Genomic DNA, 27,996 nt, shown 5'->3' on the forward strand with positions numbered 1-27,996 from the left:
TCAAAAAAAACAATTACACAGAGCTAGGGTAAATGTAATGTTCATAAGTAGTAATTTAGTGGTTTGTTCATAAGTACAAATTCAATACACTTCGTGAATGGGGTATGAATGAAAATTAAATTGATCCCCACCCTATGATATGAAAATGACTCCATCTCCAGCCTCACTCTGGACCCAGTCCAGAGGATTACCATTCTCCTAGTAATAGGATATAATGGCAGCATGATCACAAGTCCCCCTGCAAAGACATACTAAATTTGGGAATATCAATTTGTTTTGCACTTTAGTGCAGTACAACTGTTTTTCACTGCATTGCATATAAGGGCAAAAGGCGAGACCCAAATGCAGACACAGGAGGCAGATGTTAGAGCTCCGATATTTATTATAACAAAGGGAGTAGGCAAAGGTAGGTCAGGGACAGGCGAGAGTTCATAAACCTGGTCAGAGTCCAAACAGTACCAGACGATAGGCAGTCTCGAGGTCAGGCAGGGGTCAGAAACCAGATCAGAATCCAAAACAGTACAAGGGGATAGGCAGGCTGGTAGTCAGGCAAGCGGGTTCGGAGTCACAGGCGAGGGTCAGAACCAGGAGGACTAGAAACAAACAGACTGGGGAAAAATAGGAGCGAGGGGGGGGGGGGGGGGGGGGGGTCCGTGACACTGGCATTGCAATATCTGGCAATGCACGAATTTGTGGTGGATGTGACACTAAAATACGTATTTCCTTCCTCATCAGTGTCCCTATTTTAGAAAACAGTCAGACGGTAGTAATTGTGGTGTTTATGTGTATTCTCTAAAGTAGTCTCATTAGAGGGCAATGTGAATACGCTTTGTCACAATGGCATGGGCGAGTATGTTTTACATGAGTTATCAGAGAGAAAATGACTATGTTGATAGATAACAAACACCTCTCTGTATTATGTATTATCTTTAAATCTCGTCTCTGTTATTGGTTTAGAAAACGTGGTTAATAGACCTTTAATGTATACTGCTAACCTTGATAGAAAAAGCTTAACATGGAGGCCTATAACTTGTAAAGAATGTTCTCCATTGTCATTCTGAAAGCTTCATTATACTGTGTACTGTTAGCCATGTAGCCTTGTTGTCTCCTGTAGTACATTTTAACTCTACAAAAAGACCCTTTGCTGACCTTGATCCATAATCATGACAATATAGCTTGTAAATAATATTGTCTTTGTTATAATTTTTTAAAACTAGGTAATAGTCCTATGCCTTTGCTGTATACTGCAAAACTTAATAGATAAGAATCACACATCGGCCAACAACTTGTAAATACATTTCTCCATTGCTGTTCAGAATGTGTGATTGATTATACTGTGTCTTAATAGCCTGGTTAATATTCATTACATTTAACTTGTAAAAATATGTTTTTGTTCATTTTTTGTGCAATGATTTCAGAACCATGGATAGTACCAGAATATTTAAAGGTGTGTTGCTGGGTATGTACGACACAATCCCATCCAAAACTACACTTTTGGTTAGTAGAGACCCTACTGAGTATTTTCCACCCCACTTTAGCTAAGACAGGTAGAAAAGTTATCTCTCTACAGCCCAATATTCTCAACATACCAATGTCAACATTGTATTTTTTTCATTATTGGTATATATATATATATTTATTTAAAAAATGTATTAAATCATATTTTTGATTTGTTTTCATAAATTACTCAATGCGTTTTCTTGATTTCACAATAGAGGTGTCCAGTGAATAAAATGCATTATCTTTTGAATGAGTTATCCACATTGCAATGTTTTGAAATGCGGCCTTTTATTTTGAAGGTTTCCTCATTACCGTACGAAAATGACATCATTGTTTGTGCTGATGGCCAAAACCATTGTCCACACTAGTTCGGTTGGGTCTTCATGGTTCACTGTCTCTTTGTGTCTCAAAATTTCTCCCAGTCAAGATGAGGGAAATCGTGCATATCCAAGCCGGCCAGTGCGGTAACCAGATTGGCGCCAAGGTAAGAACCTATACATTCATCATCCTAATTGTGAACTTCTATAGTCGTCTAACTGTTGCAGTTTAATATATTTTGTTTTTGTCAGGTTGGATTTGATACATCAGATTAGTATATAGCGCGAGATGAGACCACTATGCTTTTTTTTAAATTAATCACAAAAAGTGGTAGTGGCTTCCTTTTTAAACCTAATAATAAAACCTTACATCCTCAGCAATACAACTACAATGGTTTGGATAAATGTATTGAATTGACCGTCTATAGTATAGTAAAGGCTTGTTTCAAATGAATCAACACAACTGAAACCTACTACAAAGAATGGATAATCATCCAGTCACATTCACCCTATTAGGCTACCATTTTATTTGGAGACTATTTAGGCCTATTGCAATATTATTTTATACAATATGCAGAGTTAATTGGGTGTGTGATTGCTACCACTTGTTAAAGTATTGTAACTCCACAATTAAAAACTATTTGATAAATGTATGTGTGTGTGTGAGCCGGTGTGTGGAATTGCGGTGTGCAATTGTCTAGGAATATCGGTTTAACAGGGTTCTCTGACTGTCGGGACAGGATTTCTTTCTCACCACCGGGCGTTTCTGCGTCTGCAGGTCGTATTAAAGCTGCTCTCGCATGATTGTCTGAACTCAACCTATTATTCCCGTGTCTAAGTCTGTTAAACTGCAATGGTGACTTGCCCCTTTTGCCTCGCATATAGGAAACTTACGTTCAAGACAATCACATCTATCCGTGTAGCCTGCTATGCGCAAGAGCCATATGACATGTTTTCCTTCATATATTGGATCGATATATCGATTCCATTTATTCCAGCAGGGTGTGTAGATGCTGACAGAGTTTTCCATTGGTGTGTGAGAGGTGGTGCAAAGGAGTATTGAGAAGAGTGGGGCGTGCATAATTCACAATGATGGAAAGGGGATAAAAAAACATTTCGAGAGGGCTGTCAGTTGTTTGGGCTTTACCAAATTGGAGAGACAAAATGTTAACAAAATGTTTGTTCACTTTGAGATAATATTCTTGATTTTGTAGGGAATGACTGGTTTGTGTTAGTGGTCCATTTCCCATGTACAATAAGCCTTGACATCATCAGATAGAAGTACCCCAACCCCACCCAGTCTCTCATAGGCCTATGGGTGAAACTGTTTGACAGTCTTTCTGGTTGAGGGCTCATATAGGCCTAAAATGGAGGACATAATGGTCCAGTCAGACCAATAAAATCCATATTCTCTGTATCAGGTTATCATGCCTACCACAGGTCCATGGTTATTATAGAGCCACATAACCATACCAAGGTCATTCCTTCCTCAGACACACAGTACAGCTCATCATTATCATGATGGCAGAGCCATTTCCAGCTGCTAGCGTTGATTTTAATAATGTCAATTTAAAAAGCAGGACCGTACAGTAGCACTGCCCGCCTCATCCTAATCAATGTCTGTCCTCCCCTAACCAAATTAGGGGCGGATGGGGTGGGGGAGGGACATACAGACAGGGGAAACAGCTGACGTAACAGACGGTGAAGTCACTGGGTTCAACACTGATTTAATCTGATACTACTGGAGGAAGAGAGACAGACAGACATAGATGAGAAGAAAGAGCTAGAGAGAGAGCGATGGACAAGAAGGGGAGTGTGTAAGAAAGAGAGTGGTGCCCTATGAATAAAACATTTTCCTTTGGATTACGTCGTGGCACCGTCTATTCTTTTCATTCAACTTTTCTTTAGACTGAGAAGTCCTATTGAAACAATGAATCTCTTTTTTTGTAGGGAGACTTGGCCAAGAAGGCAGCTCCAGTATACAGGTTGATGATACAATCAGGTCATACATATACTTCGTATGTCTCTGAGATCAATACAATTTCACATTAAATTGAAATCCACATTGAATGTAAGCTACTTCAATGGACAGTGAACCTCGCTGGTGTCCATGTAACTGTTTGTCTAGTAAAGCGTTAGTTAGAATAACATTACTGTTGGTCTGACAGTGAGGACGCTACCCCCACTAGGATGTCATTGGGTTGGATGGCCACCGGCCGGCTCTGACTGACAGCCCAGTCGAAGGGTGTGGGTGTGGCACCGTCCGCTTTCCTGGCCATTGTTCCCATTCTTTCAAAGGAATTATTCTCAGTTCTCCCTGATAACCATCCATCCTATCTATCTATGGCTGTCCCTCACTCATCCTCTTTCTCTGACTCTCTCCCTCTCTCTTTGTCTCTCGCGCTCTCTCAGATTAAGGTCACTTGGTCATATTGCCTGAGCCTACATGGTTTATCAAAACACTGATTGCTACTGTATATTGAGTCCATACAGTTGAGTACCCTCAAATCTCTCTTAACTACTGATCTGATATACAGACTGTTTATCCAGATTATCCCAAATCCTCCCTTAATGCTGCTGTTTACAGAAAATCAGCAGAGACACCGACATAAACAAATGTCTGAAACAAAAGGTCACACAGACACATAATGCATACTCCTCAAGGGCTGAACTAGACATGATTACAGATCTAGAGATGATCAGCTTTCTCAATGAACTCTGACTGCCTGCAAATGGATTTAATTTGTCTAAGAAAAGATCTGTGGGTCCTTTGTGTTCTATCCCTCTCCTCACATGGCCTTTTAAACGCCTCCTCTGTTCAAATAACACTATTATAACCATCTATCTCAGTCTATGAATATTTAAATTGACCCAGGACCGACTTAGAGATTTGGAGGCCCCAGGAAGAGGCCAGTCTTTTTATGGATTTATGGTAAAGACGTAATTTAACTGTACAAATATATTACCTTTTAATGTGCCATGAACACAACCAGTCATGATGTTTTCATCTGATTATCACTTAAAAAAGTAGGTTACCTTCGCACGTTCATTAAAAAATAATTCCAGCATCTGAACAGAGCACTGTGCACCTGCCAACTTTTCTTCAATTCGCAAGTAACCGAAACTATCTGGAGAAAGCATCCAAGTGAGCAAAACAGCGCCCCTCTGTCTTACTATATGTAGCCCATGTATTTGATGCTGTCTGGCCAAAAAGAGTATGACATGCCATAATCTTTATTGCTGCAGAGCATCAGATACATGGGCTACACATACATGTCCTCTGCCTCGAAGACGATGGCAGTATTATCAGCTGCACCTGTCATTTTACTAAATAGTCTATGGGCCCAGGGATGGGTTTCTATTAAGGTAACATGGAATTGTTAGCTTAATAGTCATAGCAAGGATCATTTAGCTATTTGATTTAGAATTGTAGGACCCCTGTAGGTATAAAACAAAATACAAAAATATAAACGCAACATCTAAAGTGTTGGTCCCATGTTTCATGAGCTGAAATAAAAGATCCCAGAAATGTTCCATATGAACAAAAAGCTTATTTCTCTCAAATGTTGTACTCATATTTGTTTACATCCCCATTCGTGAGCATTTTTCCTTTGCCAAGATAATCCATCTACCTGACAGGTGTAGCATATCAAGAAGCTGATCACTACACAGGTGCACCTTGTGCTGGGGACAATAAAAGGCCACTCTAAAATGTGTAGTTTTGTTATACAACACAATGCCATGGATGTCTCAAGTTTTGAGGGAGCGTGCTATTGGCATTCTGACTGCAGAAATGTCCACCACAGCTGTTGCCAGATCATTTTCATTTCTCTACCTTAAGCCACCTCCAACATCGTTTTAGATAATTTGGCAGTACATCCAACCGGCCTCACAACCGCAGACCATGTGTATGGCGTCGAGCAGTTTGCTGGTGTCAGTGATGGCAGTGGGGTTATGGTATTGGCATGCATAAATTACAGACAACAAACACAATTTTGTTTTATTGATGGCAATTTGAATGCACAAAAATACCGTCAAGAGATCCTGAATCCCATTGCGAGGCCCTTTTTTTTTTAAGGTATTTGTGACCAACAGATGCATATCTGTATTCCCAGTCATGTTAAATCCATATATTAGGGCCTAATGAATTCATTTCAATTGACTCATTTACTCCTTTGAGCTTTAACTCAGTAAAATCAATGAAATTGTTGCATGTTGGGTTTATATTTTTGTTCAGTACATGAAACAGTAAATTTGGCCTTACTGCTATTAGCCCACAGACACGCATTGAACAACAGATGCATACATGTAAAAACCAGTCAAACATTTAGTAAAAAGGAAGTGTGTTTTGAAGTGTCTGTCCTATATGTAAGCGATATAAGAAAGCTCTATTGAAAAATCTATGTGAAAAAATGCCCTGCTCATGAGGGCCCTTGATGGTGTAAGGCCTGCGGCTATTGCCTCTTCTGTCCACCAGTGGATTGACCACTCTATGGTGTTACATTCAGTGCTTGATTTGGTCCGGAGCTGTCAGTACCGGAGCTGTCCGTACCGGAGCTGCCCGGTAGTCCGTACCGGAGCTGTCCGTACCGGCACTTCTAATTTTTGGGAAATTGCGTTCCAGCTCCTCTACAAAACAAAGTAGCCTATCGCTGATCCAGATTCACACACAGAGGCCAAAAAAGTTGATCGATTAAGAATATAAGCATTGTATCTGCATTGAATAGCAATGCAGAGTGGCCATTCATTTCCTGATTCCGCTTTGTTCAAGTTTATTTGCCGCCAGTCTGTGAATCTTTGCGTAGGCTATTTGAGATGATGTAGATTTAAAATGCGCCAATTTGAATGCACATGATGCGCTGTTCCTAGTTGTTAAATAAGGGTTTGTAAAGTCATGGAAATTAGTTTAATAATTTTTGTTAATGTAATTCATGAAGGCACACTTTTAAATATTATCAATCACTTAAAAATCTACATATCAGCCATTATCGAAGTGACCTTTCAGTGCGTGTCTGTGTGCTGCGTGTGTACCAGTGCGAGTGGACCGTTGCTTGAGAGAGCGCGACATTTCAGCAGCAGGTATTTAAAAAAAAGCAACTTGGGGAGTGGAAAATTACTGCTGAGCCCTTAGAAAACACTGGAACTAGTGTCTCTCCTGCAAGTTTGTAAAACTGTATATGCATGGGCTTGGTCTCATGAGTAGAAGGTATTGATGTAGGCAGTTACATCACTAGGGGTTGACTGCAAGCATATTAAACAACTTGGACTTTTTCTATTTTGCAGAACTCCGGAGAGACATCAGTTGTATGTTTGATCTTTGACTTCTGTCTACAGCTGTATTTTGATTAAAATTGTTAGGATTTATAAGTGCACATTTTGAGTATTCCTTATTTGTTTTAAGTAAATAATGGAGCCCAGAAAAGTGGAACCAACATAATAATTTAATAAAGACAAAAGTATATGGTTGTAATGTTGAAATATTTTATCTCAAGCTTGCCATCCATCATTCAGTTAATGCAGGCTTTTATTCAAGCCCTGGTCTAACCACAGTGTGGCATATGAACCTAGGAAACTGATGTGCTGTCATCAATTTTGTGTCTATAGTTCTGGGAGGTGATCAGCGATGAGCACGGGATTGACCCCACAGGCACCTACCATGGAGATGGCGACCTGCAGTTGGACAGAATCAGTGTCTACTACAATGAGGCAACAGGTACCACACCCCTAAATTGCCATGATCCTGCCACATTTTAATATGAAGCATATTTAACCCAGTCTATATGGCTATGCTGGTGGAGAGTTGTTTTAGTAATGGTTTCTTGCAGTTTTCAGCTGATGTTTTTTCCCTCCTCTCCTCTGTCTCTGTCTCTCATGGAGGTGGTAAATATGTGCCCAGGGCCATCCTCGTGGACCTTGAGCCTGGCACAATGGATTCTGTGAGGTCTGGACCCTTTGGACAGATCTTCAGGCCAGACAACTTTGTTTTTGGTAGGTGGGATGGATATAACAGAAAATGTGAAAAATATATGTTAGAACTAGGCACCCAAGAGAACCCAGTAGAATGTAATAATTTATTAGTGGGGGGGCTATTGATTATCATTACTAGATTTGTTTCATATACAATATAAGTTAAATGTATTTTCCTTCCTATTACTCCCTTCTCCCCTTCCTTCAGGCCAGAGCGGTGCTGGTAACAACTGGGCAAAGGGCCACTACACAGAAGGAGCAGAGCTGGTGGACTCTGTCCTGGACGTAGTGAGGAAGGAGTCAGAAAACTGTGACTGCCTACAGGGTTTCCAGCTCACCCACTCCCTGGGTGGAGGCACGGGGTCGGGTATGGGCACCCTGCTCATCAGCAAGATCAGAGAGGAGTACCCTGACCGCATCATGAACACCTTCAGCGTGGTGCCCTCACCAAAAGTACTATCATGTCAGCCGTACTTGCAATTCAGACCGCCGAGACCATTTGTGCACTGAATTATCAGAAAATAAGAAACCCATAAATGTGTGTTGTTCAAATGTGTTTAATATCTTGCAGTATTTTTTTTTGACTATGTACACTATCGTTCAAACGTTTGGGGTCACTTAGAAATGTCCTTGTTTTTTAAAGAAAAGCACATTTTTTTTGTCCATTAAAATAACATCAAGTTGATCCGAAATATAGTGTAGACGTTGTAAATGACTATTGAAGCTGGAAGCGGCTGATTTTTTAATGGAATATTTACATAGGCGTACAGAGGCCCATTATCAGCAACCATCACTCCTGTGTTCCAATGGCACGTTGTGTTAGCTAATCCAAGTTTATCATTTTAAAAAGCTAATTGATCATTAGAAAACCCTTTTGCAATTATGTTAGCACAGCTGAAAAGTGTTGTGCTGATTACAGAAGCAATAAAACTGGCCTTTAGACTAGTTGAGTATCTGGAGCATCAGCATTTGTGGGTTCGATTACAGGCTCAAAATGGCCAGAAACAAAGAACTTTCTTCTGAAACTCGTCAGTCTATTCTTGTCCTGAGAAATTAAAGCTATTCCATGCGAGAAATTGCCAAGAAACTGAAGATCTCGTACCACACTGTGTACTACTCCCTTCACAGAACAGAGCAAACTGGCTCTAACCAGAATAGAAAGAGGAGTGGGAGGAGCAAGAAGTACAGTACATTAGAGTGTTGTCGTGACGTTGTATTAGTTAATATGACGACTGTTGCTCATCAAATTATTAAAAGTTTCTAATTGCGTGATTACCTGAATCAAGCAATTATTAACTCATTAACCTGGGGCACCATGGGAAAACAAGTTTCTATTTCCCAAATTAACTCAAAGAATATCAGAATATCAATTTTACAACAGCCGCTAATTAACCAGTTACCTCTACAATCTCGTTCTGAACGTCGTATAGTCTGTGAATCTGCACGGACCCGGGTCTCACCAATGAGTTCGTACCACACCAATCTTAGTTGAATAATTATTTACGAGAAAGCTAAAATGATGATAAAAGATACACATAGACAAAACACATTATAGGCTATTTTTTAGAACTTAGTATAACGGGCCAACACACTATGGCGCGTGTTACCCAAAATGGGCATTTCAAAGAGAGAAAAAAAAGAACGTACACAAGAAATATACATTTGGGTGAATTTGTCAGCTATGCTATTCTAACCCTAGCCTTGCACCAAACTGCCGCTCTTATGGGTCAGAATATAATGATGTAATTACGTGGGGAGGACCTCCGAGGATTCTCTGCGTGGACCGTTCAGGCTGCTCGATGACGCACTTCCCCGGCTCACCTTTCTGTTCGTCCTCACAATGTCAGCATCCTTTTGGCTTAGGAGTCTGTTCCCTCACCCTTGCTCTGGAAGGGGTCTTCTGAGGACAGACAGCTCTGTAGCTCAGAGCTCACAGCATAGGGATGAAACCGTTTAGATACCCTGATTCGCTGGGATTGGATGAAAGGGGGGGTCCTGCTTGAATTCACCCGCTTAGACACAGCTACTCCTCCGTAGCTTGGGTAGAAATATATTTATTTGTCTTCAAACTTGTGTTGCGTTCTGGGTTTACTTTTTAGACCGTGGCTGCAGCTTGGGACATGTAGTCTTCTCTGGAAATTCTTTACTCACAGGTTTTATACCCTCGTGTCAGAAGTGGGCGTAACCGCCTTTAGGGCAATTCTCTGGGCATACCAAGTTATGAGGGAAAGGTCTATATTTTACTCAAATCCAATTTTAGACAACTAACTTCACATTTCATCTTTCCCAAAACATTCTCTTTGATTTGGATATTTTCCATACAACATACAATGTATAAACATCAAACATATACTGGGAAAACTCTTCACGTTACAATGTTTTCATAATAATGTCATCTATTAACCTTTAATAACAAAACAAAAATGACATACATTTTCATATTCCATCTATCGTCATGACCACCATTGTGGCTGACGAAAACCATTGCTCCAAAGTCCCTTTATTTCATGTTTAATGTTCTGAGGCTGGTTCTCCATAGTAACAGGACAATGGAATTTGTCTGTGGCCTGAGATTTACCAGGGGCGTGAGGGGTCATAAAACCCCCACATCTTCAGACCCCTAGATCTCTCCTCCTCTGTTGGGGTTGAGAGATAATCTGTAGGGTTGTGGTCTCCTGTAACCTGACCTGATCAGGACAGTCATGACAGTGTCTAGTTTGAGAAACAGACGCCTCACAAGTCCTCAACTGGCAGCTTCATTAAATAGTATCCGCAAAACAACAGTCAACATTAACAATGTCTACACTGTATTTCTGATCAATTTGATGTTATTTTATTGGACAAAAAAATAGATTTTTCTTTCAAAAACAAGGACATTTCTAAGTGGCCCCAAACTTTTGAACCGTAGTGTATATTGAGTGTGTCTTCATTTTTTTAATGCTTCAATACAAATGTACTTGATGAGGTGGATAATATAAAGTACTTCAATCTCTCTCTCTCTCTCTTTGTTTCTTTCCAGGTATCAGACACAGTGGTGGAGCCCTACAACGCCACCCTCTCCGTTCACCAGCTTGTGGAGAACACAGATGAGACGTTCTGCATCGACAACGAGGCCCTTTATGACATCTGCTTCCGCACGCTCAAACTGACCACGCCCACCTACGGTGACCTCAACCACCTGGTGTCAGCCACCATGAGCGGCGTCACCACCTGCCTGCGCTTCCCTGGCCAGCTCAACGCTGACCTTCGCAAACTGGCCGTCAACATGGTGCCCTTCCCCCGTCTGCACTTCTTCATGCCCGGCTTCGCCCCCCTCACCAGCAGGGGCAGCCAGCAGTACCGTGCCCTCACCGTGCCCGAGCTTACCCAGCAGGTGTTCGATGCAAAAAACATGATGGCAGCTTGCGACCCTCGTCACGGCCGCTACCTTACTGTGGCCGCAGTGTTCCGGGGCCAAATGTCCATGAAGGAGGTGGACGAGCAGATGCTTAATATCCAGAACAAGAACAGCAGCTACTTCGTGGAATGGATCCCCAACAATGTGAAGACCGCTGTCTGCGACATCCCACCCCGGGGTCTAAAGATGTCTGTCACCTTCATCGGCAACAGCACAGCCATCCAGGAGCTGTTCAAGCGTATCTCTGAGCAGTTCACTGCCATGTTCCGCCGCAAGGCCTTCTTGCACTGGTATACTGGAGAGGGCATGGACGAGATGGAGTTCACTGAGGCAGAGAGCAACATGAACGACCTGGTGTCTGAGTACCAGCAGTACCAGGACGCCACCGCTGAGGAAGAGGGAGAGTTTGAGGAGGAGGCTGAAGACGATGACGCTTAAAGACAGAGCTTTGAAGATGAAGATTGTATTCAAAGGGCCAAATTAAGCTGTGAAACCACATGGGGAAAAAACAACCTCAAAGTAACTTAGAAGCAAGAAAAAGTTAAAGGGGACCTAAAACCAATGTTGAGCATTTTTTTTTAAATCTAATGGGAAATATTATAGTAATGTAGACACACCCCTTGTGACTGCGAATAAATAAGTTAATGTTCATCTCTTGTCTTGTCCTCATTTTTCCTGTACCAATAGGCATACTGTTTGACTGACAGATGTTATAAGTTATCATTCTATCCACAATGTGAAATCTGAGATAGAAAGATATGTGTTTTTTGTTGAGTACTGTGAGTGCTTTAGTCACAAAGTTTGATACACTAGAGAGGCTGTTGATGCATACCATCATCTATGACAACAGAGTAGCATCTGGATAAGATTAAGTGCAGCAATAAGGCTTGAACAGCCTCAAAATGGAACAAAACTATGAATATTCATGAACACAATAGAATAGGCCTATATTAGTATTGGTGCAATAGCCAGAACATGTATATTTAAGAATGGTATGCTCTTACTCTTCCCATTCAATTGTTATAATATTAAAGGAAACAACATAAGGGAACGTTAATGAGTTGGGAAATGTGTACACCGTTTAATGTATTCAAATACTACACGTTCATAAAAGAAACAGAGAACAGACACTAGAGAGGGGAAATGGCTGTGTAAACACGGATGAAAATGATACCGGATCCCAAACTATCCGAATAATAATGGGAAGATTCACTCCTATTCCTATAATAAAGTAAAATGTCATTGGATCGCTCCGAATGAGGAAAATGCGCTTTAGTGTAGATACTACACGCCCCTTTGTCTTTACAGCGCGGTAAAAAAAAATGTCGAATTCGTATTGCATGGCCGGGTGCCCAGGGTAGGCGGAGGTTTTAGACCATTCTATTGGTCCTTCCGTGAAATCTCGAGTCACTCGTAGCGCCAAGAAATGCCCAAGTCATTCCTTTCATGTCCAATCAAGTCCTTAATAATAATGATCGAGGTTCTTTTACCCAATCATCACAAATTAGACCATAACTGACAGCCGTTTCGATCAATAATATTATGGTCCCACCCACCGAAGGCGGTCAGATATTCTACCGGAAATGCACATTGTTTTTCATAGTTCGAAAGGCATGCACGGTAAGTGTGCTGTTTTAAAGAAAAAGTGAATTTCCATAAACAATGTGTTCTATTAACAGTTGCACACATGATTGAGACATTGCTCGAGTATTTGTAATACACTGGCATTTGATGATTGCTTTAGCAATTACCTTTGCTGTCCTGTATTTTGTACAGACATTTCCCAGACTCCAGTCCAGAGACATGACATGAACTGGACTGTGGACTAGATTGCTAACTCGCTAACGTTAGACCATTAACGTGCCTTTGAATGATCGAATTTGTAACTAACTTTAACGTCTCGAGCTGTATTCATGACCACGATTACCATGTTTTGATGTTACTGATCAAATTGCTTTATCCACTAACGTTAGCAAGTTATCTGCCCACCTAGCTGGCTTGAAGGTAAAACGTGTTCTTTATGGTAATTGGTGGCCTTGTTTACTGAATAAGTGACGGATAGTCACATTTAGAAACGTTCTGATAACTTAGCTAGTTAGCTTGCTAGCTAACTATTCTAACGTTAGCTAGCCAGTGCATCCTGATAAAACATTCTAGTTGTCAAACTAATTACTGTTTTGCTGCCATGTTTCCTGTCCCTTTGGCTGATTTTAGATTGAAGGGTGAATGGAGGCAACACAGCTGATCGATGACTCAATATTGGAAGAGTCAGAGGAGGAGGATGATGGAGAGAAGCGAGGAGAGCCACTGGCCAAACTCAGGGTGTTAAAAAATAAACACATCACAGAGACTGGTGAGTAGAGCCCAGTTATGTCCCCATCCTTTCTATAATCTTTTAACCTTTACAAATATGCCTAGACTTGTACAACATCTCGCATTGCTGGCATTTTGTAGCATGCATTGCATTGCTGGCAAGGTAAAAATCTGTCGTTCTGCTCCTGAACAAGGCAGTTGACCCACTGTTCCCCGGTAGGCCGTCATTGTAAAGAAGAATTTGTTCTTAACTGACTTGCCTAGTTAAATAAAGGTTCAATTAAAAAAAATATTTACAAACTTGTTTGTCAAAGTATTTCATGAAATAATTATGCAGTTTACTGCTAAAAGCAGTATTTTATTGATACCCCTCCCTCCCTCCCTCCCTCCCTCCCTCCCTCCCTCCCTCCCTCCCTCCCTCCCTCCCTCCCTCCCTCCCTCCCTCCCTCCCTCTCAGAGTTGCCTCTCTACCAGGGAGAAAATGTGTTGGGTCGAAACCCAGACTCCTGCTCCCTGCCCCTTGTGGCCCGCTCCGTATCCAAGCAACACACCATCATCTCCATCTCAATGTTTCACGGCAACCGTCGTCATGGCAACGTTGCCGCCATGGAGACAGAGGCTTTAGTGTGGGACCTGGGCAGCATGAACGGGACAAGGAAGGGCCGGACCAAACTGACCCCTCACGTCCGCTACGCTCTGACCGAGGGAGAGTGTGTGGTAATAGCTGACATCCCCTGCCAGTATGTCTCTGTGGACCAGAGGGGGGGACAGGGGCACATGCAGAACCCGACAAACGCACACTCTGGAAGGAGGTCCAGGCCAGACAGGAAGGCCCAGCTCAGAGGAAGCCCTAGCGGCCAAGGTCTGGGACGAGAGACTGGCACACCGAAGACTGAGGGTAGAGGAGTTAATGGAGAGATCGGGGCACCGTCGTTGACTGAGCTGGGTGGAAAGGGTAAAAATCTGGCCAAACCCCTGTCATTTGAACTAACCCCCACACAGCCTGAGAGGACACTGGTGCCTGAGTCTGACTCCGATGGAGAGCAAGAGGGACAGAGAGACAAACGGGGAAAGTACTTTGGTAAAATTATGTTTATTATTTCACTTGCTGTAATCTCAACACATGGTGCTCTCATCTAGCTTTGTTGCAGTGTTTTGTAAATACCTATTTCTCTCCTTTCTCTCTCTCTCTACCTCTCTCTTTCGTTCTCTCTCTTTCTCTGTTAGTCTCTGATTCTGACTCGCACATGTCCAGTCCCACCTGTTCTACATTCCTCAGTCCTACAACCAACGTCATTCCAGAGAGGTAAAGTTCCCATCCATCCATTCATTTACACTTCAGTAACCTGATATCATCACTGAACACTTAAGTATTGAATTATATTTTAAACTATAAATATATAATATATATTAGAATACAGTGGGTGTTTGTATTCCGTTGTTTTCAAAGTGAAGTCACCTTTCCTTGTATGTCTAACAGTGAGGACGAGAGCCTCATCACTCCCTCCTCCTCCTCTGCTAAAAACAGACCCAAGAAAATAGTGAGCTTCAGTGAGGAGGAGAGCGACATGGATGGACCGAGACAGCAGCCCAGGAGAAGAAGAGCTCAAGTGATAGTGGACGACAGCGAAGAAGAGGAGGAGGGGAAGGAAGGCACAGAGGCACTAGGAGAGAAGGAAACTGGCAAAAGGACAAGAGGAAAGGAGGATGTGTCAGTGGTGAACCAGGTCAGTCAAGCTGAGAGAGATCGATTAACCCCCTCTGCACCAATGGTGTCTACAGAGGACACGTTTAACATGGACAGTGACACAGACGTAGAGGGAGAGGAGGAGATGGGGCTGTCTGCACCTGTAAATGCTGTTAAGCCACCAGCCGCAACAGAACCTCCTACTACAGACTCTGACCCAGGCCAGATCCACATGGACAGTGATACTGATGTAGAGGAAGGGGATACTATGGACAGTGACTCTAAGTTAATGCTAACTGCTGCCGATGTGGAGAGGAAACCAGTAGATTCTGTCCCAGTGGTGCAGCCAACAGAGATACACCTGGACAGTGATACAGATGTGGATGATGATGATGATGTTGTTGTGTCAGACAGTGCTACCAATGTTACCTCCTTCGTATCCGATCCGGCTGAGAAACCAGACAATCCTGCCCCTGCAGTGCCACCCGTAGAATTCCACCTAGACACTGACACAGATGTGGAAGAGGAAGACACAGACACACATTCCAAAACAGTTCCAGAATCAGATTCTAGTGGGATCAGAACAGGGATTGCTGGTCACCAGGAGATCCTTTTGGACAGTGATACTGATGAAGAAGACAACCCGTTTACCCCTCCGGCCAGCAGCAGAACAGCGGAGCTCCTTAATCCACCCACCAGTGTAGGACCTGCAGCTGCTGCTCCTCTGGAGATCAGGTCTGACAGCGACACAGACTTAGAGGAAGACGCCATACAGACCATGAACCTTCCTCCTCCTAATGTCACCACGGTAACGGAGGATGCGGTGTTCGCGTCGCGACAGGCCGTGCTTCCATCACCCACAATAACAACAACAACCGGTGCTGTTACCAAGACAATCGCTCTCAGGTCTCAGGACTCTGATGCTGACACAGATGCTGAGGAGGAGAGGTTGGAGCCCAAACCCCCCCGGTGTCGGCCCCCAGCAGGGATGGTCCCGGAGTCGGACCTCAGTGAGCCCAGTGACTTCAGGATGGACAGTGATACGGAGGAGGATGGACCAGGGGAGGCAGGCCAGGGACAGACTGCATGTCTGCTCAGAGAGGGGGCAGCTGGCCCTGGGCTGCTCCCCCTGGGGGGTTCCTCTGGCCCTCATCAGAAGTGCTCCACCCCTTTGGCATCGTCAGTACAGGAGGAGATGGAGACTCAGGCCTTCTTCTGTCCCTCTGACCCCTTCAGACGTAAGTCATGGATTGTATGGTTTGCATCTTAAATGACGCCCTGATTCCTATGTAATGTACTGCTTTTGACCAGGGTCCATAGGGATGTACGCTTGTTTATGTGTGACTCTGTGCTGTTGTTTTTGTCGCACTGCTTTGCTTTATCTTGGCCAGGTCGCAGTTGTAAATGAGAACTTGTTCTCAACTGGCCTACCTGGTTAAATAAAGGTAAAATAATAAATATAGGGAATAGGGTGCCATTTGGGACACAGCCATGGACTTTGACAAGAGATGATACATTTCCAGTGGAAACTGTGAATCTGCCGTATTCATTTGTAACCTGTCTCTCTATCTTTCCTCCTCAGGCCCAGCTCTCCCTCCTGTGCTGAGGCCTATAGCAGCATTGTCCTGCTCTGCATCAGACAGCCAGGAGGACGATGACTTTGTGGTGGCCGAGACCCAGTCATTTGTGTTGGAGGCCCAGAACCAGGGCCATCAGAGCAGCCTTCCAGTGGAACCAACTCTGGATGCTACACAGCCCTACGGTCTGGAGCCTTCCTTGGGGGAGGAGCAGCCCAGCCGAGGCTCCTTCCAGCTGGGTCTGTCAGACAGCAGCCACCTCCACCTCCAGGCCAGGGACCAGGCCTCAGAGAGCACCCAGGCATTCAGCTTCCCAGGTGGGGATTCTGACCTGGAGGCCACCCAGACCTATGGATCTGGAGGGGGGAGCGAGGAGCCTTCCCTTGGCCAGAGGTCTGCGGTGTTCAGGAGGAACAGGCAGGGGGATTCTGACCTGGAGGCCACACAGACCTATGGATCTAGAGGGGGGAGCGAGGAGCCTGGCCTGGGCCAGAGGTCTGCGGTGTTCGAGAGGAACAGGCAGGTGGACTTTGCCCTGGAGGCAACACAGGCTTATGCTGCCCAGCCTCGCAGTGACACAGAGGAGGAAGATGAAGAGGAGACCCCCACCACGTCTAATGTTGCTACAACTGAAACCCTGCCCATGTCTGCCTATGAGGAAGAGGACAGTGAGGAGGAGGAAGATTTGGTTGGGGCCAAGCCCCTGATCCCAGTAAGGAGAGGGAGATCTGGAGGAGCGAGGGAGAGAGATGAAGAGGAGCAGGAGACCCAGACTGGTGAGGTGCTGACCAACCAATACCTCTCCACAGCTCAAACTCTGGACATGGTCCAGGAGAGTGATGATGAGGAAGAAGCCAAACCAGACTCGCCCAGAAGAAGACGGACCCAAAAACAGACAGTAGACGAGGAAGAGAGACAGACTGTCGGCTCCTACCTCTCCACTGCTGAAACCCAGCCCATGTTTACTGCTGCTGCTGCTGAGGATGATGATGATAATGAGGAGGAAGAACTCAAACCTCCATCACCCAGAAGGAGGGGAAGGTCCCAGAGAGGCAGAGTAGAAGAGGAGGAGACACAACCTAGTGAGTTCCTCACCAGCTCCCACATCTCCACCGCTGAAACTCAGCCTATGGGTACTTGTGACACTGAGGAAGAGGAGGAGGAGGACACCAAAGCTAAAGGACAGGCTCAGAGAGAGCGAGGGAAAGAGTCGGAGGCTGGGACAAGCGGTGTCAGCAGTAGAGGTAGAAGAGGAGCTAGAGGAGGAGAGGAGGAGAGCTCTGAGACTCTGAAAACGCAGATGAGAGGGAAGGGGAAGGCTGTGAACACCGCGGGAGGCGGAGGGAGGAGAGAGGTGTTGCCTGAGGAGGAAGAGAGTGAGAAAGAAGAAGAGGCGGAGGTGGTTGAGCAAGGGAGGAGGGGAATAGGAAGAAAGAGTGTGAAACAACAGAAAGAGGGAGAAAAAGAAAGACTTGAGGAGGAACGGAGAGAGGAGGAAGAGGGAATAGAGAAGGAAAGACAAGAACAGGCTGAGAAGGAACGGTTGCAGAAGGAAAAAGTAGAATCAGAAAGGGTTATGAAGGAACAACAGGACAGAGAGAGGATGGAACAGGAACTTAAAGAACAAGATGAGAGATTAGAGAGTGTGGAAAGAGAAAAAACAGAAAGGATGGAGAGAGAGAAAAGAGAAGAAACAGAAAGGATGGAGAGAGAGAAAAGAGAACAGGAGAAAAGAGAAGAAACAGAAAGGATGGAGAGAGAGAAAAGAGAAGAAACAGAAAGGATGGAGAGAGAGAAAAGAGAACAGGAGAAAAGAGAAGAAACAGAAAGGATGGAGAGAGAGAAAAGAGAACAGGAGAAAAGAGAACAGGAGAAAAGAGAAGAAACAGAAAGGATGGAGAGAGAGAAAAGAGAAGAAACAGAAAGGATGGAGAGAGAGAAAAGAGAACAGGAGAAAAGAGAAGAAACAGAAAGGATGGAGAGGGAGAAAAGAGAAGAAACAGAAAGGATGGAGAGAGAGAAAAGAGAACAGGAGAAAAGAGAAGAAACAGAAAGGATGGAGAGAGAGAAAAGAGAAGAAACAGAAAGGATGGAGAGAGAGAAAAGAGAACAGGAGAAAAGAGAAGAAACAGAAAGGATGGAGAGAGAGAAAAGAGAACAGGAGAAAAGAGAAGAAACAGAAAGGATGGAGAGAGAGAAAAGAGAACAGGAGAAAAGAGAGCGGCTTGAGAGGGAAAGGAAGGAACGAGAAGAGCAAGAAAGACTGCAGTGCGAGAGGACAAAAAGAGAAAAGAAGGAGAGATTAGAGGAAGAAAAAGAAAGAATAGAGCGGGAGAGGAAAGAAATAGAAGAGAGGAACAGACTGGAGAGGGAGGAAAAAGAGAAGCAAGAACGATTGGAGAGAGAAAACAGGGAAAGGGAAGCGCTTGAGCGATCGGAGAGAGAAAGGGTGGAGAAAGAGAGGATAGAGGGAGAACAAGCAGAAAAGCAAAGATTGGAGAAAGAAAAAATGGAAAGGGAAGAGAAGAGAAAACAGGAGAGAGAACTATTGAAGAAGAAAAAGGAAGAGGAGAGAAACCTGAAAGAAAAACTGGAGAGGGAGAAGAAGGAAAGAGAAAAGAGGGAAGCAGAGGAGAAAGAAAAGGAGATAAAAGAACGACAGGCGAAGGAACAAGGAGAAAAACAAGCCAAGAAAGACGACGAAAATGAGCTAAAAACATCCAGGAGAGGTCGCAGAGCAGCAACCAGGAGAACCGTCACGGTTCCACCCACAACGGAACCACAACCTGAACTTAATATTCTGTCCAGCACACCAGAACCAGTCCCAGCTAGTATAACTAGGTCTCGCTCCAACTCTTCCAACTCTGTCAGCTCTGAGAGATCCAGCATAGACACCCTGGGGAGCAGAGGGAGAGGGGGCAGGAAGACCACCAGCACCACAGAGCCAGCCCCGGATCCAGACAACCCCACCCGCAACAGCACCAGGAGAAGGACGTTGGTCGGGACGGTTGTGGCTCCCCCTGCTGCTGTGGAGGTCACAGCGCAGGACATTCTCTCCAGCGAACAGTTTGTTGCCAGGAGAACCCGCTCCAGCTCCACCAACTCCCACAGCTCCACCAACTCGGAGGTCTCCACCTGTATCGTGGATAGCGTGAGCTCTCAGAGCAAAGGGAGGGGAGGAGGCAGAAGGAGGAAGACTGGGACAGAGTCTCTCTCCCCCAGTAACAGGCAGAGTGAGCAGCCTCCAGCCCCCAAGCCCACAGCCAGAGGCAGGAGAAGCCAGAAGGTTGAGGATGATGGTCCACACCCTGTTATTAATGAGAAGGCTGATTCTCAGGAGGCTGGTGGTACCACTAGAGGGCAGAATAAAACTGCCAAAACCAATGAGCCAGACCCTGTAGTAGCAGATGAAGAAACCACTCCAGCCCAGGTAACAGAGGACTCCCCCGCTCCTAGAGGGAATGGAAGAGGCCGGGGCCGAGCCGGCCAGAAAGACAACACACCTGAATCCACCACTACAACAGCAGGAGGGGACACTCCAAGTGAAGAGGGACTGGAGTCTAAAACAGGTGGGAGAGGGAAAGGGAGGAAGAGGGGGCTGGAAGAGGAGGAGGAGGAGGAGAACAGTGGGTTCAAGGTTCCCCGGAGGAAAGCTAAGGTTCAGAGGGGAGGGAGATGCAGGGCAGCAGAGGAGAAAGGAGAGAAAGAGGAGAAACCTGCATCCACTCCAGCAAAGAGAGGCAGAGCCTCCACTGCACAGGTGAAAAAGATAGCAGAGGAGGAGAAGAGTATGGCGGGACAGAGTGAGAAGATGGAAGAGGAAGAGGCTAGTGCTGTGCAGAGGAAAGTCCGAGGCAGGCAGTCGACGGTTCAGATAAAGAAGAAAGAGGAACCTGTTTTGGACTCTGTGGTAATGTTCTCTCTCTTTCTCTCTCTCTCCATCTGCTCCCTTCTAAAAGACAAGCCTTTGAAAAGCTATGCACTCAATTTCTGTCCACACCCAGCTCCACTCTCTTCATACACTGACTCAGCCATTTCCCACTAGAGTAATGATTTCAATTAACATCATTCAGTGACTCCCAAGGCATCTATCTTTCTCTCTCTCCCTCAGCCATGGGAGTACTCTGACATCTCTGTCCGTTAGGAGTACTCTGACATCTCTGTCCGTTAGGAGTACTCTGACGTCTCTCTGTCCGTTAGGAGTACACTGACGTCTCTCTGTCCGTTAGGAGTACACTGGCGTCTCTCTGTCCGTTAGGAGTACACTGACGTCTCTCTGTCCGTTAGGAGTACACTGACGTCTCTCTGTCCGTTAGGAGTACACTGACGTCTCTCTGTCCGTTAGGAGTACACTGACGTCTCTCTGTCCGTTAGGAGTACACTGACATCTCTCTGTCCGTTAGGAGTACACTGACATCTCTGTCCGTTAGGAGTACTCTGACATCTCTCTGTCCGTTAGGAGTACACTGACATCTCTCTGTCCGTTAGGAGTACACTGACATCTCTCTGTCCGTTAGGAGTACACTGACATCTCTCTGTCCGTTAGGAGTACACTGACATCTTTGCATAACAGCCCTAGTAATGAATTAAGTGGTTCAATGTGTGTAACTGTCAGTTTGTATACACCCTGTATTACTGACTAATGATACTCTGTCTCTCTCTCTCTTTCTTCCTCTCTTCCCCCTCTCTTCTCTCCTCCCACTCACTCTCTTCCTCCTCTCTCTCCCACCCCCGACTCCTCTGCTTCAGGTGCCCCAGACCCCTACAGGTAAGGGCAGAGGTAAACGTAGGGCCCCTGTGGAATCATCACCACTAGCCAGGACCCCTCGCTCCTCCTCTGCCTCTCCCCTGTCCTCCCTCTCCTCCCCTGGGACACTGGGCCCAGCGAGGGCCGCCACGCATTCCTACAAGGTAAGCTAATGGACATGTCTGTGTATTTTTTGTGTGTGTGTTTAGTGTCTGTGTGTGTTTTGTGTGTTCGAGCATTAAATCTCTGATGCACAGTTGTGTATGTGGGTTTTGAAAGCCCTCCCTTCCTCTGCGTCATCCCTCTCTCCCTCCTTCTGTCCTTCTCTCTTTGACCCCCGCCCCCCCCTCTCAGGTGTTGTTTACAGGAGTGGTGGATGAGGAGGGGGGGAAGGTGGTGTCTTGTCTGGGGGGCAGCCTGGCGAAGGGCGTGGCTGACATGACCCACCTGGTGACTGACCGGGTCCGACGCACCGTCAAGTTCCTGTGTGCTGTGGCCCGCGGCATGCCCGTCGTCACCACCGCTTGGCTGGATAAGGTTAGTCCCCACCCCCCACCAGGAAGTGTAGATGGACCTGAAGATTGTAAAAATAGAATGCACATCACTGTTATGTGTAATGGGGTTCTTTCTGGAAGTGCTTTTGTACAATTGGGGACAATTTTGTACAAGAACTTCTGAGACATTTTTCTCTTAGTATAATGACTATCTGATCATGGTTGGAGTCAGAGCCTCGTTTTAGCCTCAAACCCTTCCCCTTTTTCTCTGCACTCTCTCCCCCCCTCAGTGTGGTAAGGTGGGTCATTTCCTACCTACTGACAGGTACCTGGTGAAGGATAGGGAGCAGGAGAACAAGTTCAGCTTCTGTCTGGAGGAATCACTGAGGACCGCCAGCACCCAACCTCTACTACAGGTACACACACACACACTCCTCCTCTCCTCCATCCATCCATCTGCCCAATTCATCCCTTTATGTTTGTGTGTTAATGTCCCAACCATAGACTGTTGAAAAGACAAGACACACTAAAGCCATGTCCTGAGATGATGGGTTTCTGTATAATCAAATGTTATTTGTCACATGCTTCCTGAACAACAGGTGTGGACTACTGAAACGCTTACTTACGGGCCCTTCCCAACAAAGCAGAGAGAAAGAAAACACAGAAATACTAGAAAAGTTAAACATGTAATAATAAAGTAATAATAGATACATAATGAGTAATAATAACTTGGCTGTATACAAGGACTACCATTCCCTAGTTGATGTGCAGGGGTACGAGGTAAGGGGTACGAGGCTTGTCACCAAAAGCACTCACACACTTCTACAGATGCACAATCGAGAGCATCCTGTCGGTCTGTATCACCACCTGGTACGACAACTGCTCCGCCCACAACCGTAAGGCTCTCCAGAGGGTAGTGAGGTCCAACACTTCCGGCGTTGACAGAGATGGCCGCCTCGCTTCGCGTTCCTAGGAAACTATGCAGTTTTTTGTTTTAGTTTTTTTACGTGTTATTTCTTACATTGGTACCCCAGGTCATCTTCGTAAAAGAGGGAAACGAAGCGGTCTTCTGGTCAGACTCCGGAGACGGGCACATCGCGCACCACTCCCTAGCATACTTCTCGTCAATGTCCAGTCTCTTGACAACAAGGTTGATGAAATCCGAGCAAGGGTAGCATTCCAGAAGGACATCAGAGACTGTAACGTTCTTTGCTTCACGGAAACATGGCTCACTGGAGAGACGCTATCGGAGTCGGTGCAGCCAGCTGGTTTCTCCACGCATCGCGCCGACAGAAACAAACATCTTTCTGGTAAGAAGAGGGGCTTTATGGTTAACGAGACGTGGTGTGGTCACAACAACATACAGGAACTCAAGTCCTTCTGTTCACCTGATTTAAAATTCCTCACAATCAAATGTCGACCGCATTATCTACCAAGGGAATTCTCTTCGATTATAATCACAGCCGTATATATTCCCCCCCAAGCAGACACATCGATGGCTCTGAACAAACTTTATTTGACTCTTTGTAAACTGGAATCCACATATCCTGAGGCTGCATTCATTGTAGCTGGGGATTTTAACAAGGCTAATCTGAAAACAAGACTCCCTAAATTGTATCAGCATATCGATTGCGCAACCAGGGCTGGCAAAACCTTGGATCATTGCTATTCTAACTTCCGCGACACATATAAGGCCCTCTCCCGCTCTCCTTTCGGAAAAGCTGACCACGACTCCATTTTGTTGCTCCCTGTCTACAAACAGAAACTAAAACAAGAAGCTCCCGCGCTGAGGTCTGTTCAACGCTGGTCCGACCAATCTGATTCCACACTCCAAGACTGCTTCCATCACGTGGACTGGGATATGTTTCGTATTGCGTCAAACAACAACATTGACAAATACGCTGATTCGGTGAGCGAGTTCATTAGAACGTGCATTGAAGATGTCGTTCCCATAGCAACGATTAAAACATTCCCAAACCAGAAACCGTGGATTGATGGCAGCATTCGCGTGAAACTGAAAGCGCGAACCACTGCTTTTAATCAGGGCAAGGTGACCGGAAACATGACTGAATACAGTGTAGCTATTCCCTCCGCAAGGCAATCAAACAAGCTAAGCGTCAATATAGAGACAAAGTAGAATCGCAATTCAACGGCTCAGAGACAATAGGTATGTGGCAGGGTCTACAGTCAATCACGGATTACAAAAAGAAAACCAGCCCAGTCACGGACCAGGATGCCTTGCTCCCAGGCAGACTAAATAACTTTTTTTCCCGCTTTGAGGACAATACAGTGCCACTGACACGGCCCGCAACCAAAACATGCAGACTCTCCTTCACTGCAGCCGAGGTGAGTAAAACATTTAAACGTGTTAACCCTCGCAAGGCTGCAGGCCCAGACCGCATCCCCATCCGCGCCCTCAGAGCATGCGCAGACCAGCTGGCTGGTGTGTTTACGGACATATTCAATCAATCCCTATCCCAGTCTGCTGTTCCCACATGCTTCAAGAGAGCCACCATTGTTCCTGTTCCCAATAAAGCTAAGGTAACTGAGCTAAACGACTACCGGCAAGGGCACTCACTTCCGTCATCATGAAGTGCTTTGAGAGACTAGTCAAGGACCATATCACCTCCACCCTACCTGACACCCTAGACCCACTCCAATTTGCTTACCGCCCAAATAGGTCCACAGACGATGCAATCTCAACCTCACTGCACACTGCCCTAACCCATCTGGACAAGAGGAATACCTATGTGAGAATGCTGTTCATCGACTACAGCTCAGCATTTAACACCATAGTACCCTCCAAACTCGTCATCAAGCTCGAGACCCTGGGTCTCGACCCCGCCCTGTGTAACTGGGTACTGGACTTCCTGACGGGCCGCCCCCAGGTGGTGAGGGTAGGTAACAACATCTCCACCCCGCTGATCCTCAACACTGGGGCCCCACAAGGGTGCGTTCTGAGCCCTCTCCTGTACTCCCTGTTCACCCACGACTGCGTGGCCACGAACGCCTCCAACTCAATCATCAAGTTTGCGGACGACACAACAGTGGTAGGCTTGATTACCAACAACGACGAGACTGCCTACAGGGAGGAGGTGAGGGCCCTCGGAGTGTGGTGTCAGGAAAATAACCTCACACTCAACGTCAACAAAACTAAGGAGATGATTGTGGACTTCAGGAAACAGCAGAGGGAACACCCCCCTATCCACATCGATGGAACAGCAGTGGAGAGGGTAGTAAGTTTTAAGTTCCTTGGCGTACACATCACAGACAAACTGAATTGGTCCACCCACACAGACAGCATCGTGAAGAAGGCGCAGCAGCGCCTCTTCAACCTCAGGAGGCTGAAGAAATTTGGCTTGTCACCAAAAGCACTCACAAACTTCTACAGATGCACAATCGAGAACATCCTGTCGGGCTGTATCACCGCCTGGTACGGCAACTGCTCCGCCCACAACCGTAAGGCTCTCCAGAGGGTAGTGAGGTCCGCACAACGCATCACCGGGGGCAAACTATCTGCCCTCCAGGACACCTACACCACCCGATGTCACAGGAAGGCCATAAAGATCATCAAGGACAAGAACCACCCGAGCCACTGCCTGTTCACCCTGCTATCATCCAGAAGGCGATGTCAGTACAGGTGCATCAAAGCTGCGACCAAGAGACTGAAAAACAGCTTCTATCTCAAGGCCATCAGACTGTTAAACAGCCACCACTAACATTGAGTGGCTGCTGCCAACACACTGACTCAACTCCAGCCACTTTAATAATGGGAATTGATGTAAAATATATCACTAGCCACTTTAAACAATGCTACTTGAATAATGTAGGGTATGTAAACATTATATTATCTCATATGTCTACCTATATACTGTACTCTATATCATCTACTGCATCTTTATGTAATACATGTATCACTAGCCACTTTAAACTATGCCACTTTGTTTACATACTCATCTCATATGTATATACTGTACTCGATACCATCTACTGCATCTTGCCTATGCTGTTCTGTACCATCACTCACTCACATATCTTTATGTACATATTCTTCATCCCTTTACACTTGTGTGTATAAGGTAGTAGTTTTGGAATTGTTAGTTAGATTACTCGTTGGTTATTACTGCATTGTCGGAACTAGAAGCACAAGCATTTCGCTACACTCGCATTAACATCTGCTAACCATGTGTATGTGACAAATAAAATTTGATTTGATTTGAGGTAGATAGATATATACATACAGTGCATTCAGAGAGTATTCAGTCCATGACCTATTCCACATTTTGGTATGTTAAAGCCTTATTCTAAAATATATGTTTTTTAAATTATCATTTCAGTCTACACACAATACCTCATAATGACAAAACAGGTTTTTAGATTTTTTTGCAAATATATTAAAATTAAAATAAAAACAGACCTTATCACAGGCAAGCTGCACTAACTGTTAATGTTGTGGTTGTGTTTAATGGGCAGCTCTCCCATTAACTCAGTTCTGACTGAACAGCAAGCAGGCTATTATCTATTATCTTATTCTTTCCTTTTTACTTCCTGTTTATAAAACTGTCTTCTTAGCCTTAGTGAACGCACTGATTTGTAAATTTAAAGGGGGAAATGAAACTCCAAATAAGAGCATGCCCTCTCCTCTCTCAGGGTTATGAGGTCCATGTTACCAGGTCAGTGTTGCCAGAGCCAGCCCAGATGAAGGACATCATCATCTGTAGTGGAGCTCGCTTCCTCTCTACGATGCCCTCCACTCAGAAGGCCCAGGCCCGGACCCTAGTGATATCGTGTGGGGAGGACTGGTCTCTCTGTGCTCCTGCTCTCTCTGCTTCTCTCCCCGTCCTCAGTGCTGAGTTCCTGCTAACTGGTATATTACAGCAGAGAGTGGACCTGGTAACCCATGTCCTCTCAGCCCCCAAACCCAGGGCCCAGCCAGGAGCCAAAGGCCAGGCCAGGGGGAGGAAGAGAATGTAACAGACCAAACTCACCTGGGTGGTATTCATTAGTGCATACTGTAGCAAAACCATATGCAACAGAAAACAAACACTAGTGTTTCTTATTGGACAAGTTCAGGTAATCCCTCCCTGTTTTAGTCTGTTTTCTACCGTTAGGTGAATATGACCCTGGCATAGCATGCAGCACCCACCTCCACCTGTATAGAGAACAGTAGCAGGACCAGGCCACAGAGGAGTGGTAACTACAGTACTACTACCCTGGAGGGGCTGGAGACCATTAGACACCTGAGAGAGGGGAGGATTCGGATGTACAAGAGACAGTGGCAGCATCCCAAATGGGACCCTATTGCTTACTTTTGACAAAGAGCCCTGCACTATGTAGCGAATAGAGTGCTATTTGGGACGCAGACATGAAAGGCTGGTGAGAGGAGACATCCACCTGTATGACCAACTAGACTAGATAGTTGAGAATGTATTCACTCTGATAAGAAGACAAACAAACCCAAGAGATGGAAAACTATTCCTATGTTTATGAGGGTAGAGAGAAAATACATGCAGAGAAATGCTCTGAACATATTTGTGTTCATAAAAAATGATATAAATATGAGTTAACATAGAGAAGACGGAGTAATAGATGAGATAATTTACTGCCTATCCCAGTCATTTATTTGATGTCTCTTCCTCTTTTCCTGTCTTTCCTCCCTCTCCTGATCCTTTATCTATACTGATTAAAAGCCATCCTCTCGCCTTTTGTATAAAGATAACAAATATATATCTATTAGTGCCTATTTTACGAGGATAATGTTGAATATACCAGGTGTCTGTCTTCACCAGCTGTGATTGCTGAAGGGACATGTCTTCAATCTTAGAAAAAGGAGTGAACTGATTGTTTTAATGCTGCTCGTCCATCTACATCATTGTATGTAGGAGTTAAATGTGTCTTTATTTACCGACCAATAAACCTTTCATACCGAACTTCTGAGTGATTTGTTCAATTGTGTTTGCATTTTTTGGGGGTTGAGAATTTCTTATGCCATATGTT

At 45.1% G+C, this 27,996-nt stretch overlaps 2 protein-coding genes across 2 annotated transcripts; both read left to right on the top strand.

Moving 5' to 3' along the window:
* The first annotated feature begins 1,863 nt into the window (after positions 1-1,863).
* On the top strand, positions 1,864-11,832 carry LOC139424297 (tubulin beta chain-like). Its single transcript, XM_071175998.1, has 5 exons — positions 1,864-1,984; positions 7,422-7,530; positions 7,695-7,805; positions 7,993-8,237; positions 10,804-11,832. The coding sequence occupies exons 1-5, from the start codon at positions 1,928-1,930 to the stop codon at positions 11,617-11,619; spliced, it is 1,338 nt and encodes a 445-aa protein (XP_071032099.1). The 5' UTR covers positions 1,864-1,927; the 3' UTR covers positions 11,620-11,832.
* A 916-nt stretch (positions 11,833-12,748) lies between these two features.
* Positions 12,749-27,929, top strand: LOC139424287 (mediator of DNA damage checkpoint protein 1-like). Its single transcript, XM_071175986.1, has 10 exons — positions 12,749-12,801; positions 13,396-13,534; positions 13,952-14,575; positions 14,722-14,800; positions 14,975-16,419; positions 16,764-20,668; positions 21,508-21,669; positions 21,860-22,042; positions 22,290-22,415; positions 26,650-27,929. The coding sequence occupies exons 2-10, from the start codon at positions 13,408-13,410 to the stop codon at positions 26,971-26,973; spliced, it is 6,975 nt and encodes a 2,324-aa protein (XP_071032087.1). The 5' UTR covers positions 12,749-12,801; positions 13,396-13,407; the 3' UTR covers positions 26,974-27,929.
* Positions 27,930-27,996: the final 67 nt, after the last annotated feature.

Source organism: Oncorhynchus clarkii, chromosome 2 (genome assembly GCF_045791955.1).
Source record: "Oncorhynchus clarkii lewisi isolate Uvic-CL-2024 chromosome 2, UVic_Ocla_1.0, whole genome shotgun sequence".
NCBI classification, from domain to species: domain Eukaryota; kingdom Metazoa; phylum Chordata; class Actinopteri; order Salmoniformes; family Salmonidae; genus Oncorhynchus; species Oncorhynchus clarkii.